Source organism: Manis pentadactyla, chromosome 5 (genome assembly GCF_030020395.1).
Source record: "Manis pentadactyla isolate mManPen7 chromosome 5, mManPen7.hap1, whole genome shotgun sequence".
Taxonomy (NCBI): domain Eukaryota; kingdom Metazoa; phylum Chordata; class Mammalia; order Pholidota; family Manidae; genus Manis; species Manis pentadactyla.
Window position 1 is genome coordinate 151,677,332 of NC_080023.1, and position 14,692 is coordinate 151,692,023.

Here is a 14,692-nt window from a genome sequence, read left to right on the forward strand (position 1 = left end):
AATAGTAAAGAAGTGGAAACAGCACATGTCTACCTAGCAATGAATGGGTAAACAGAATGAATGTCCATATAATGGGATTCTAATTTGGCCATTAAAAGGAATGAAATACAGATACATTCTACAACACGGTTAAACCTTGAAAACATCATGCTAAGTGAGAAGAATCAGACACAGAAGTCCATATATTGTATGAGAAACAAAGTGGATTAGTGGTTTTCAGGAGTTGTGGGAAGGTAACTGCTAATAGGGGGTGATTGCTAATGAGTAAGGGATTTCATTTTGGGTGATGAAAATGTTCTAAAATTAGATGATGGTGATGGCTGCATAACACTGTGAATGTACTATAAACCATGAATTGAACACTTTAAACAGGATGAATTTTATGGTATGTGAATCATATCTCAATAAAGCTGTTAAAATAAATTAGCCAATTGCATTCAATGATACCTAAAAGAAGTAATACAACATGACCAAGGGGAGTTTATCCTGGAAATGCAAAACTAGTTAAAAATTCAGAAAACAATTGGTATAAACCACCATATTAACAATCTAAAGAAAACTTCACTATTAAATCAATTCAGAAAAAGCATTTAATAAAATTCAACATCAATTCATGATTAAAAAAATACTCAGCAAACTAGGAATAGAAAGGAATATCCCCAATCTGATAAAAATTGCCCCCCCCACAAACAAAACCAGCTACAGCTAACAGAAATGAAAGACTTACTGATGAAACAGTGACTGGTTTTCCTTGAATTGGAAACAGTTAGCCAAGAAAGAAACAAAACTGTCCCTCTTTGCAGAAAACATGATTTTCTGTGTATAAAATCCCAAGGAATATACAAAAAATAAACTCTTAGAACTAATCTGTGAGTTTAGCAAAGTCCCAGGACACACAATTAATTCACAAAAGTCAATTGTATTGAGGGGATGGAGCCAAGATGGCGGTGTGAGTAGAGCAGCGGAAATCTCCTCCCAAAACCATATATATTTTTGAAAATACAACAAATACAACTATTCCTAAAAGAGAGACCAGAAGACACACTACAACAGCCAGACTAATCCACACCTGTGAGAAGCCACGGCCTGGCGGGACCCGAGAGCCCCTCACTCCAGCTCCCGGTGGGAGGAGAGGAGTTGGAGCGGGGAGGGAGAGGAAGCCCAGGACTACTAAACACCCAGCCCTAGCCATCCACACTGAGAACGCAGACACACAGTGCATGGTGTGCTGGATACTAGAGAAACAGGACAGTAACACCTGTGAGCGGGTCCCCGCAGCTGGCGCAACTGGGACAAAAGAAAAGTGAGTGCTTTTTGAAAGACTTAAAGGGACAGGGGCCTCACAGCTGGATGGAAGCATCCCGGCACAATCAGCCCAGTAACTGGGAATCCCAGGGAACTCCAGGTGCCCGAAACCCCTGGGCAGCAGCACAGCTTGGAGGCCCCTCATGGTGATGAACAGCCTCCCACCCATTCTCCCTTTGGCGCAACTCTGCCATAGTGGCAGCAGCCAGGCCCACAGCAACCGGGCAGAGCTTCTTCCACAGCAGCCAGGCAAGAATCAGACACCTCATCTGCATGCAGCTGCCAAACACAAGCCGCTAGGGGTCACTGTTCTCCCAGGAGAGGAAGACCACAAACCAGCAAGAAGAGACGTTCTCCCATCCAACACACACGCCAGCTCCCCAAAACTACCTCTATCACCATGAAAAGGCAGAAGAAGTTGATCCAGACAAAAATCACAGAGTCAATCCCTGAGAAGGAGATAGACCTAACCAATCTCCCTGAAAAAGAATTCAAAATAAAGGTCATAACCATGCTGATGGATCTTCAGACAAATATGCAAGAGCTGAGGGATGAAGTCTGAAAGGAGATTACAGAAATGAAACAATCTCTGGAAGGACTTAAGAGCAGACTGGATGAGGTGCAAGAGGCCGTTAATGGAATATAAATCAGAGAACAGGAACACAGAGAAGCCGACATAGAGAGAGATAAAAGGATCTCCAGGAATGAAACAATATTAAGAGAAATGTGTGACCAATCCAAAAGGAACAATATCCGCATTATAGGGGTACCAGAAGAAGAAGAAGAGAGAAAAAGGGATAGAAAGTGTATTTGAAGAAATAATTGCTGAAAAATTCCCCAAACTTTGGGAGGAAATAATCGATCAGACTACAGAGGTACACAGAACTCCCAACAGAAGGGACCCAAGGAGGACAACACCAAGACATATAATAATTAAAATGACAAAGATCAAGGATAAGGACAGAGTTTTAAAGGCAGCTAGAGAGAGGAAAAAGGTCACCTACAAAGGAAAACCCATCAGGCTATCATCATACTTCTCAACAGAAACCTTACAGGCCAGAAGAGAATGGCATGATATATTTAATGCAATGAAACAGAAGGGCCTGGAACCAAGAATACTGTATCCAGCACGATTATTATTTAAATACGAAGGAGGGATTAAACAATTCCCAGACAAGCAAAGGTTGAGGGAATTTCCCTCCCACAAACCACCTCTACAGGGTATTTTAGAGGGACTGCTCTACACGGGAGCACTCCTAAGACTAAATAGATGTCACCAGAGAAAATATAAACACAGCAAAGAAAGCAGACTAACCAAACACTAACAAAAGGCAAAAAATAAAATCAACTAACCACAAAAGCAGTTAAAGGAAACACAAAAGAGCACAGAATAAAACAACCAACATATAAAGAATGGGGAAGGAGGAATAAGAAGGGAGAGAAATAAAGAATCACCAGACAGTGTTTATAATAGCTCAACAAGAGAGTTAACTTAGACAGTAAGATACTAAAGAAGCTATCCCTGAAACTTTGGTAACCACGAATCTAAAGCCTGCAATGGCAATAAGTACATATCTTTCAATAATCACCCTAAATGTAAATGGACTGAATGCACCAATCAAAAGACACAGAGTAATAGAATGGATAAAAAAGCAAGACCCATCTATATGCTACTTACAATAGACTCACCTCAAACCCGAAGACATGCACAGACTAAAAGTCAAGGGATGGAAAAAGATATTTCATGCAAAATACAGGGAGAAAAAAGAAGGTGCTGCAGTACTAGTATCAGACAAAATAGACTTCAAAACAAAGAAAGTAACAAGAAATAAAGAAGGACACTACATAATGATAAAGGGCTCAGTCCAACAAGAGGATATAACCATTATAAATATATATGCACCAAACACAGGAGCACCAGCAAAGGTGAAACAAATACTAACAGAACAAAAGGAGGAAATAGAATGCAATGCATTCATTTCAGGAGACTTCAACACGCCACTCACTCCAAAGGATAGATCCACTGGACAGAAAATAAGTAAGGACACAGAGGCACTGAACAACACACTAGAACAGATGGACCTAATAGACATCTATAGAACTCTACATCCAAAAACAACAGGATACACATTCTTCCCAAGTGCACAGGGAACATTCTTCAGAATAGACCACATACTAGGCCACAAAAAGATTCTCAGTAAATTCAAAAAGATTGAAAGCCTACCAACCAACTTCTCAGATCACAGAGGTATAAAACTAGAAATAAATTGTACAAAGAAAGCAAAAAGGCTCACAAACACATGGAGGCTTAACAACATGTTCCTAAATAATCAATGAATCAATGACCAAATCAAAATAGAGATCAAGCAATATATGGAAACAAATGACAACAATAACACAAAGCCCCATCTTCTGTGGGTCGAACTGAAAGCAGTTTTAAGAGGAAAGTATATAGCAATCTAGGCATACTTAAAGAAGGAAGAACAATCCCAAATGAACAGTCTAATGTCACAATTATCGAAACTGGAAAAAGAAGAACAAATGAGGCCTAAAGTCAGAAGGAGGGACATAATAAAGATCAGAGAAGAAATAAATAAAATTGAGAAGAATAAAACAATAGAAAAAATCAATGAAACCAAAAGCTGGTTCTTTGAGAAAATAAACAAAATAGATAAGCCTCTAGCCAAACTTAATAAGAGAAAAAGAGAATCAACACACATCAACAGAATCAAAAACAAGAAAGGAAAAATCATGACGGACCCCACAGAAATACAAAGAATTATTAGAGAATACTATGATAACCTATATGCTAACAAGCTGGAAAACCTAGAAGAAATGGACAACTTCCTAGAAAAATACAACCTTCCAAGACTGACCAAGGAAGAAACACAAAATCTAAATAAACCAATTACCAGCAAAGAAATTGAAGCGGTAATCAAAAAACTACCCAAGAACAAAACCCCCAGGTCAGATGGATTTGCCTCGGAATTTTATCAGACATACAGAGAAGACATAATATCCATTCTCCTTAAAGTTTTCCAAAAAATAGAAGAGGAGGAAATACTCCCAAACTCATCCTATGAAGGCAACATCACCCTAATACCAAAACCAGGCAAAGACCCCACAAGAAAAGAAAATTACAGACCAATATCCCTGATGAACATAGATGCAAAAATACTCAAAAAAATATTAGCAACCCGAATTCAAAAATATATCAAAAGGATCATACACCATGACCAAATGGGATTCATCCCAGAGATGGAAGGATGGTACAACATTCGAAAATCCATCAACATCATCCACCACATCAGCAAAAAGGACAAAAACCACATGATCATCTCCATAGATACTGAAAAAGCATTTGACAAAATTCAACATCCATTCATGATAAACACTCTCAACAAAATGGGTATAGAGGGCAAGTACCTCAACGTAATAAAGGCCATATATGATAAACCCACAGCTAACATCATACTGAACAGTAAGAAGCTGAAAGCTTTCCTCTGAGATCGGGAATAAAACAGGGATGCCCACTCTCCCCACTGTTATTTAACATAATACTGGAGGTCCTAGCCACAGCAGTTAGACAAAACAAAGAAATACAAGGAATCCAGATTGGTAAAGAGAAAGTTAAACTGTCACTATTTGCAGATGACATGATATTGTACATAAAAAACCCTAAAGACTCCACTCCAAAACTACTAGAACTGATATCAGAATACAGCAAAGATGCAGGATACAAAATTAACACACAGAAATCTGTGGCTTTCCTATACACTAACAATGAACCAATAGGAAGAGAAATCAGGAAAACAGTTCCATTCACAAATGCATCAAAAAGAATAAAATACCTAGGAATAAACCTAACCAAGGAAGTAAAAGACCTATACCCTGAAAACCATAAGACACTCTTAAGAGAAATTAAAGAGGATACTAACAAATGGAAACTCATCCCATGCTCTTGGCTATGAAGAATTAATATAGTCAAAATGGCCACCCTGCCCAAAGCAATATACAGATTTGATGCAATCTCTATCAAATTAACAACAGTGTTCTTCAACAAACTGGAACAAATAGTTCAGAAATTCATATGGAAACACCAAAGACCCCAAATAGCCAAAGCAATCCTGAGAAGGAAGAATAAAGTAGGGGGGATCTCACTCCCCAACTTCAAGCTCTACTACAAAGCCACAGTAAATCAAGACAATTTGGTACTGGCACAAGAACAGAGCCACAGACCAGTGGAACAGAATAGAGACTCCAGACAGTAACCTAAACATGTATGGTCAATTAATATATGATAAATGAGCCATGGACATACAATGGGGAAATGACAGTCTCTTCAACAGATGGTGCTAGCAAAACTGGACAGCTACATGTAAGAGAATGAAACTGGATCACTGTCTAACCCCATACACAAAAGTAAATTCAAAATGGATCAAAGACCTGAATGTAAGTCATGAAACCATAAAACTCTTAGAAAAGAACATAGGCAAAAATCTCTTGGACATAAACATGAGCGACTTCTTCATGAACATATCTCCCCGGGAAAGGGAAACAAAAGCAAAAATGAACAAGTGGGACTACATCAAGCTGAAAAGCTTCTGTACAGCAAAGGACACCATCAATAGAACAAAAAGGTATCCTACAGTATGGGAGAATATATTCATAAATGACAGATCTGATAAAGGTTTGACATCCAAAATATATAATGAGCTCACATACCTCAACAAACAAAAAGCAAATAATCCAATTAAAAAATGGGCAGAGGAGCTGAACAGATAGTTCTCCAAAGAAGAAATTCAGATGGCCAACAGATACATGAAAAGATGCTCCACATCACTAGTTATCAGAGAAATGCAAATTAAAACCACAATGAGATATCACCTCACATCAGTAAGGATGGCTACCATCCAAAAGACAAACAAAAACAAATGTTGGCGAGGTTGTGGAGAAAAAGGAACCCTCCTACACTGCTGGTGGGAATGTGAATTAGTTCAACCACTATGGAAAGAAGTATGAAGGCTCCTCAAAAAGCTCAAAATAGAAATACCATTTGACCCAGGAATTCCACTTTTAGGAATTTACTCTAAGAATGCAGCCCAGTTTGAAAAGATAGATGCACCACTATGTTTATTGCAGCACTATTTACAATAGCCAAGAAATGGAAGCAACCTAAGTGTCCATCAGTAGATGAATGGATAAAGAAGATGTGGTACATATACACAATGGAATATTATTCAGCCATAAGGAGAAAACAAATCTTACCATTTGCAACAACATGGATGGAGCTAGAGGGTATTATGCTCAGTGAAATAAGCCAGGTGGAGAAAGGCAAATACGAAATGATTTCACTCATATGTGGAGTACAAGAACAAAGAAAAACTGAAGGAACAAAACAACAGCAGAATCACAGAACCCAAGAATGGACTAACAGTTACCAAAGGGAAAGGGACTGGGGAGGATCGAGGGAAGGGAGGAATAAGGGTGGGGAAAAAAAGGGAGTATTACGATTAGCTTGTATAGTGTGGGGGTGGCACGGGGAGGGCTGTGCAACACAGAGAAGACAAGTAATGATTCTACAACATCTTACTACGCTGATGGACAGTGACTGTAATGGGGTTTGTGGGGGGGACTTGGTGAAGGGGGGACCCTAGTAAACATAATGTTCTTCATGTAATTGTAGATTAATGATAACAAAAAAAGGTCAATTGTATTAATGACAAAATTATAGAGATGGGGGATAGATCAGTGGTTGTCAAGGGCTAGTGAGGTGGCTGTGGCTACAAAAGGGTAGCAAAAATAATCCTTGTGATAAAACTGCTATTTCTTGACTGTGGTGGTAGTTACATGAAGGCACATATGTGATAAAATTGCTAAGTATAAAAGAACTATATACAAAAGTATATAAAAGAACTAAGTATACACAAACAAATGAGTGCATTTAAAACTCATGAAATAGGAATAAAGTGAATGGACTGTATCAATGTCAATTTCCTATGATACTGTGTTATAATTATGCAAGATAGTTACATTGGGGAAACTAGGTAAAGGGTATTCAGAATCTCTCTGTATTATTTTTTACAACTGTATGTGAACCTATAATTATCTGCCAACTGGAACTCTCATACATTGCTAGTGCAAAAAGGTACATCTACTCTGGAAAGTAATTTGGTAAATATTTAGAGCTAAACGTGCACTTACCATATGACCCAGCAATCTCACTCCTAGATATGTATCCTAGAGAAATAAAAACGTATATTCACACAAAAACTGTATTCAAGTGTATATAGCAGTTCTATTTATAATTGTCAGAAAGGCCAACAACGTAAATGTCTTTCAGGGGGTCAATGGATGAATAAACTGTATATACAGACAACAGAATATGTACTACTCAACAATAAATAGGATCGGACCACTGAAACATGCAACAACTTGGAGGAATTTAAAAGACATTATACTGAGTGGAAGAAGTCGGTCTCTAAAAGGTTCCATATTATATGATCCCATTTATATGACGTTCTTAAAAAGACAAAACTATAGTCATGTGGAAGAGTGGTTGCCAGGAGTTAGAATGGTGTGTGTGGTGTGTGCGTGTGTGTACGTGTGTGTGTGACTTCAAAGAGACAGCACAAGGGAATTTTTTTGGGTAATGTTACAGTTGGTATCCTGATTGTGGTGGTAGTTACAGGAATCTATACATGTGTTGCAACTCATAGAACTGTGCACCAAAATGGGAAAGCCAATTTTTCTGTATTTTAATCTTAAAACAAAAGAAATATTTAAAAAGGTAGTTTTGACATTTAAATTTTATAGTTAATACATTCAAAGGGGCCATTTAGAATTTACTTTGTAACGTAATTTCAGACAAAACAGTATTTTAGAGGGTACCACAGGCTTCACTTTACAGTAGTAGACAGTATATGGAGCTCACAGTACATTATATGAAAGTTTCCTAACTCATATTTCAACTAAGAAGAAACAATGGTTTTAATGTCAAAAGTACTCAGTAAACACCAAGAAAATGAACATTTATTTTAGTGATCTTTACTTGAGGTACAGCCTCAGACAATACTGAATAAGTATCTGCTAATTTTTTTTAACATAAGGAGTAGATTTAGTTTTGCTGACACATGGATAATGGTTATAATAACTATTAAATAATAAATAAAGTGGTTAAATGACCTATAAATAGACTAAAAATCACTCAGATAATTTAAAACATGAATTTTGTAACTCTTCAATTAAAATTCAATTAAAAACCATGACATTAGGTCAAATCAAAGATGATCTGCATTAGAATCAAATAAATTATGGTGTATAGGGAAATAAGAAAATGTTAATTATTAATTCCATACAATTTAAGTAAGTAATCCATTGTGTAATGACCTTTTAAAAAATCCTTGAATGTTTCTTGAAGATATATAGTATTTTTAAAATGTATTCTAAATGCAACATTCAAGTCAGGGAAATGATAAATGCTATACATTCAAGTCAGCCAATTTAAAAATACTACTTAGCTATAAATAAGTATTTCTGCAAACATATAGGTTTCCAATTCTGACTATGACTATTTTGAACTTATAAAGAGGAAACAGAGGTCAGCTTATCTATGAAATGGATCAGACTTTCAGCTGCTTCCAGATGGTTTTCTGCATTAAATCGAGCACTCTGTACAGAAGTTCTGTATGTTCTGGATTTATTTCACATTTTATGGAACATTGGTCCTACAGTAGCTATAATATCTGCATAGGGAGCACTCTGGCTCAGCTCAATAGCCTGCTGTTTTTTTAGGACAAGAAAGCTGTAAAATTTGGCAGCTGTTTGTTTTCGGCTACTATATCTGCAGAGCTTCATCAGACTAAAGGATTGTCTTCCCATCTTGTTGGATTCCTGGGAAAATAGAAAAGAAGAAAGGAAATGGAAACAAGGTCATTAAAAGTAGAGCAAGCTGTGGATGCATAGTGTACAACAAAATGTTGATATTTTTGATAAATGATTGTGAAATCCTTAAATGAAGAAATGCAAATGACTCAGTAAACACAAGGTTGGTTCATTAAGAAAATACATGCAAAAGAAATCTAAAATGTTATACAAATTTCTAATGTGTTACACATACACATACATTAGGTCTTTTAAAAAACCAATGTTAACATAAATGGCTCCTGTAGAAAGTGCAATTAGTTTAGACTTGCAGGGAGAAAACGGCCAGAAGACTTTTGGAAACTTCAATACAATGAGAATTATCAGCCTATAAAACTTCTTTCCTTAAAGGTATTTGGGATTGGACATAACTATAAAGAGCTTTAGAGGTAGACAGAGAAATATAATTTGTACATCTCGGTAGCAGGGGAATATGAAACACTTCCCAGTTTCTCTGCACAGATTAAAAAGTTGTTGGATTCACTGAAGGGTACCTGTGAACCTACTGGAAAAAATTGAGGTACAAAAAGTATTTAATAATGGATGAAGATAACTCCTCTTATGAAGACTGGCATTTAGAATCAGAGTCCTAAAATAGAAATGTAGCTTTTTAGTTAGAAATATTGTGGTGATTACTGTCCAGTTTCTGTGTGATCAGTACTCTTTGGATAGGTGTGAAGCATTTTTAGAAATACTGCATATATGTTATTTTGTCAGTCCCTAACAGCTAACAAATAACAAATTAATAAATCAAATACTTTAGCACTACAATAGCCAAGATACGGAAGCAACCAAAGTGCCTATCAATAGATAAATGGATAAAGAAGATGTGGTACATATACACAATGGAATATTATTCAGTCACAAAAAAAGAAAGAATTCCTGCCATTGGCAACAATATGGATGGGCCTAGAAGGTATTATGCTAAGTGAAATAAGCCAGGTGGAGACAGACAAAACCATATGACTTCACTTATATGTGGAATCTAAAAACAAAACAAAACAAAATGACTAAAACAGCAGTAGAGTCACAGACATTGAGAAGTGACTGGTGGTTACTATGTGGGAAGGGGTCAGGATAGGTGGGTGGAGTGGGTGAGGGGGATAGCAAAGCACATAATATAAGTTGTTTAAAGGGATAGAAGTGCAGCATGGATGATTCTGTAGCATCTTTCTGTGTTGATAGATAGTAACTGCACTAGTTGGGGTAAGGATTTAATAATGTGTGTAACTATAGAATCACTGTGATGTATACTTGAAACCAATATAATATTGTATATCAACTATACTTCAATAAAAAATACACTTAAAATACTTTATCACAGCCAAAGGAGTGGCCCAGAGTCAGCAACTTTTCAGAGAGAGCAAGCCAAGCCTTCATTTATTCCCTTTTGAGGAGACAAGATGCGGATTGCCTGGCTTTTTTGCCTGGGAGAGAGCAGGAACAGCCTTTCCAATTTCAAGAATCCTTTTGAAAAATACCCTGAGTGGACAAATACGCAAAATGAACACATGTGCTTATTCTGTTCCCTACAGAAACTCCTCTAAAATGAAGGTAAAGGAATTAAAGGTGACCAAAGAAGGAGATAAAGACAAAAAGTGGAAAACTGACTTAGCAGAGTAGAGAAAGCTGAAACCTAGGTGCCAGCAGAAAGGAAAACCAGCAAAAAAGCAAGCCAGTATGAACTACAGAACCTCTGAAAAGCTCAGGAATCAGAGGGAAGTGTTATAAGCTGGAGGTGAGGGGTGAAGCTGAAAACACAGAATTCCTTGAAAGTCCATTTGGGCGCAGTTAGGCCCTCAGGTCTACCCCACCGCCTCATTAAACCAGGAGACCACTGCTCCCACACCCTCGCAGGAGGCGGGAGGTTGCCTTTTTGGAGATACCAACCACTGATGCTCTAGACTTGGGACACCAGATACTGTGGATGTGGAAGAGAAGTGTCACACCACAGCTGGGAGATTAAATAAAATTATCACTTTGAACAGTGATACAGCCAGCTTCTCCCTTACCCCTCTTTGGTTTCTGAACCACAAGCATCATGCTTATATCTCCTAGGCAGTAGATTTGAAAATTAGGCTGAAAAAACTGACCATTCTGAGGGAAAAAATAACCCTTTAGATAGTGTGTGGGGATAGAGGGTGAGCAGAGCACCACCCAATTACCTCACTATAAAGACCACAGGTCTACAAACCCCATCTATGCTTATGTAGCTTTTTGGTATCTCACTTTTACATAAAAAAGGATAACAAAAGATCTACCACACATTTGAGTAAAATTTCTAACATTCAAAAGCAAAAAGAATGCATTCAAGAGAATCACTAAGGAAACTGAAACAATGCAGGGAGCAGAAGAAGTCTATAACCTCTGAGAGTTGAGGGAAGACACTGCATTATAAAAAATGATCAGGATGATACTGAGATAAAGTAATCAGTGGTTGCTTGGGGGTGGGGGAGGGGGACATGTGGGAGAGATGGGACAAAGGATTATCAAGAGGTACAGGGAAACTTATGGGGTTGTACATATGTTCACTATTTTGACTGTGGTGATGGTTTCACAGGCATATACATATGTCAAAGCTTATCTAACTGTGTACTTTAAGTATGTATGTATAGTTTATGGTATGTTAATCATACCTCAATAAAGCTGTTAAAAAACTAAATAAATAAATATAAAGATTAGGATGCTATTAAATTAATAATAATAATCACTAAGAAAAAATTCCTAGAAAACAAAAAAGGTGAAGGCAGAAATAATATTCAACAAAGACTGGAAAATAAAGTTGAAGAAATTCTTTTAGGGAGTAGAAAAATGCAAAGACACAGGAAATATAGGGGATAAAAGATTTTTTTTTAAGAATTAAAGGCACAATTCAAGAGATCCAACATCTGACCCACAGGCAGTTCAGACAGAACAGATTAACAAGGAGGAATCTGAAAAAATAAAAAACAATTTCCTAGAACTCAAGGACATGAACTTTCAGAATAAAGAACCCACTATATGCTCAGCACAATAAATGAAAAAAGACTCATACGAAAAAGCAAGGCACATCGTCATGAAATTTCAGATCACTAGGGATAAAGAAAAGATCTAAATTTCCAGAGAGAAAATAAAAGGTCATCTACAAAGGATCGCCAGCCAAGGAGCATCTGACTTTTCAATAACACCACAAGAAGTTTAGAAACACTCCAAAGCCTTCCATATCTGAGAGAGACTATTTTCAAACTATGTTCAGAAACAACCAATCAAGTTAAAGGTAAAATAGAGAAATTTTTTTTAGACTTGTATGTAGAGTTCCTATCTCCTCTGCACTCTAATTTAGGAAATTATGAGAGGATATTAGCCATCAAAAAATTCAAGATAAGGGAAGATCAAAGCACCAATATATAGAGGAACTGATATAGGAAAGAGACAAAGGAATTGCCATGTTATGGTAAAGGCATGTTCCAAGACAAAAAAATCAGAGCACACCTAGGGAGCAACTTAGTCCAGATTAAAGCAAGAGGATGATGAGCTCTGGGAGGGATATTTTCAAGAAAAAAAAATGGACCTGATGAATCAATTGACATATTTGCCCATTCTGAAAGGGGTTTTATTATATCATCAGAGAGTTTAGAAAAAGAACTAAGGATGGATATACAGACACTAAGCAAATAGGAAAAATGAGGTAATGATTAACTCCAAAAAAACAAACATAGAGTTGACAAGAAAAGAAATGTAATTACACTATGAAGCTTCAGTGCAAACTAAGTTTTACACAGTCTCTTGACAGCAACTGCTGGTTGTCCCTTAATATCCATTCTCATCTTCTTCCATAGTAATAGAATTATTAGCTGGGCCAAAGGTTGCTGGATAAGGATTACATTTCCCAGATATATGTGGCAAGATGACTAGGTGCTGGTCAATGAAATGTGAAAAGTGATATACACAATTTCTGGTTGTACCCTTAAAGGAACCTTTGCTGTTGACTGGAATGTAGACATGGTGGGTAGTTAGCTATTTTGGATCCTGAGAATAAAGAAAATGAGATAAAGGGAAGCTGGGTCTCTGACATCTTGGTGAGCATAGCTGCCATACCAGATTGTACTTTAACTGAGAGAGAAATCAACTTCTCTTTTTCAGTTTCTGATACTTTGGCTCTCTGTCACAGTCAACTTGCATCATAACTATTACAACTGTAACACTGTAAACAGTGAATACTGTGCTAAAGTAGGCTGGGGTGGGGCAGACATAAGTAAGCCAAATTTTCATTTTCTGCTGAAAGAAGTCAACAAACAAAATTTAAAACTGAAATATCAAAAGAGAGCAGTAAGAACATGTGATTTTAAAAATACACACACACACACACACACACACACACACACACACACACACTAAAAGAAACAGCTTAATAGAAGCTGCCTCTGGTGAACAGGATTTAGGGAAAAGGAGGGACAGGATAAAGGGCTTCTGTGTTTCCTTTTCAGCCTTACAGCTTGGTACTATTGAACTTTCAAAATTATATACATGTATTATTTTGATAAAAATATAAATTTAAAAATTATTGTTTCACCTTAAACTGTTATAAACTTAGTTCCACATTGAGAATTAATTGATAGCCTGCTAAACACAAGAGTAGGACATAGATGCCTAGAGCATGAGTATGGGTAAGAAGTTGATTAGAACATGTAAGTACCCCAGACAAATTCCCATATTTAGCCATGGGTATACTGCTGAAAATCATTTCACTCTAGTGGAATTTGACCTCAACAAAAACAATGAAAATGGCTTCACTTTATTAATATCTAGGAGATTGAAGTCAACATTTTATTTATTTTTAAGAATAAAAATAGGGTTGACAAACCCTACCATCTTACCCGCAAACTATTTAACATCTGAAGCACTCTTCGATTCCATCTCTCTGCCTCATTATTTTGTTCATTCTCCAAAGACTCCTGTTTGATAAAATATTTCATTTAAGTAAATTTTACTGAATGTTTACTACTTGCCAAGCGTAGTGTTGGCTACTACAAGATACACAACTATAACACTGGATCTTGCCAAATAAGGAGCTTATGATGTGAGAATAGAATAAGACTAACATACAAATATAGATCAGTCTTTGCAGGATTATATCTATGCTCCCTGGGCTGTCTTCTGATAAAGATCTCCAGAGGAGGAGATTCTGAATATTTATTGGTAATCCATCCCAGGGCATTGTACCTTTACTTTCAAAAATAAAGCCAGCGAAGATGACTATTTTTGACTAGAACTAACTCAGCTCTGGTCAGTCTGAACTCAGTTGACAAGAGTAAAATAAAGCTATGGAAAAACTGACTTGTAAAGGCCTTTATCTGAATTTACTTGGTGATACAGAAGCTCTGACAATAACTGATGTTTAAGAGTTTGTGTACAATTGGGTTAAATCCTTCCAGATTTCGTGGGTGACTTGTCCAGAAAAGATCAACCCATTACTGTCATGTTA

The 14,692-nt window shown here is 36.9% G+C and overlaps 1 protein-coding gene across 2 annotated transcripts in view; it reads right to left on the reverse strand.

Moving 5' to 3' along the window:
- Positions 1 to 9,009: 9,009 nt before the first annotated feature.
- Positions 9,010 to 14,692, reverse strand: part of RAD21L1 (RAD21 cohesin complex component like 1) — a 29,632-nt gene continuing 23,949 nt past the window's right edge. For both annotated transcript variants that reach the window (XM_036924552.2, XM_036924551.2), the window contains exons 12-13: positions 14,085 to 14,162; positions 9,010 to 9,198 (exon numbers count right to left, since the gene is read on the reverse strand). In XM_036924552.2, coding sequence (XP_036780447.2) covers positions 9,010 to 9,198; positions 14,085 to 14,162 — 267 coding nt within the window. The remainder of the gene's footprint in view (positions 9,199 to 14,084; positions 14,163 to 14,692) is intronic.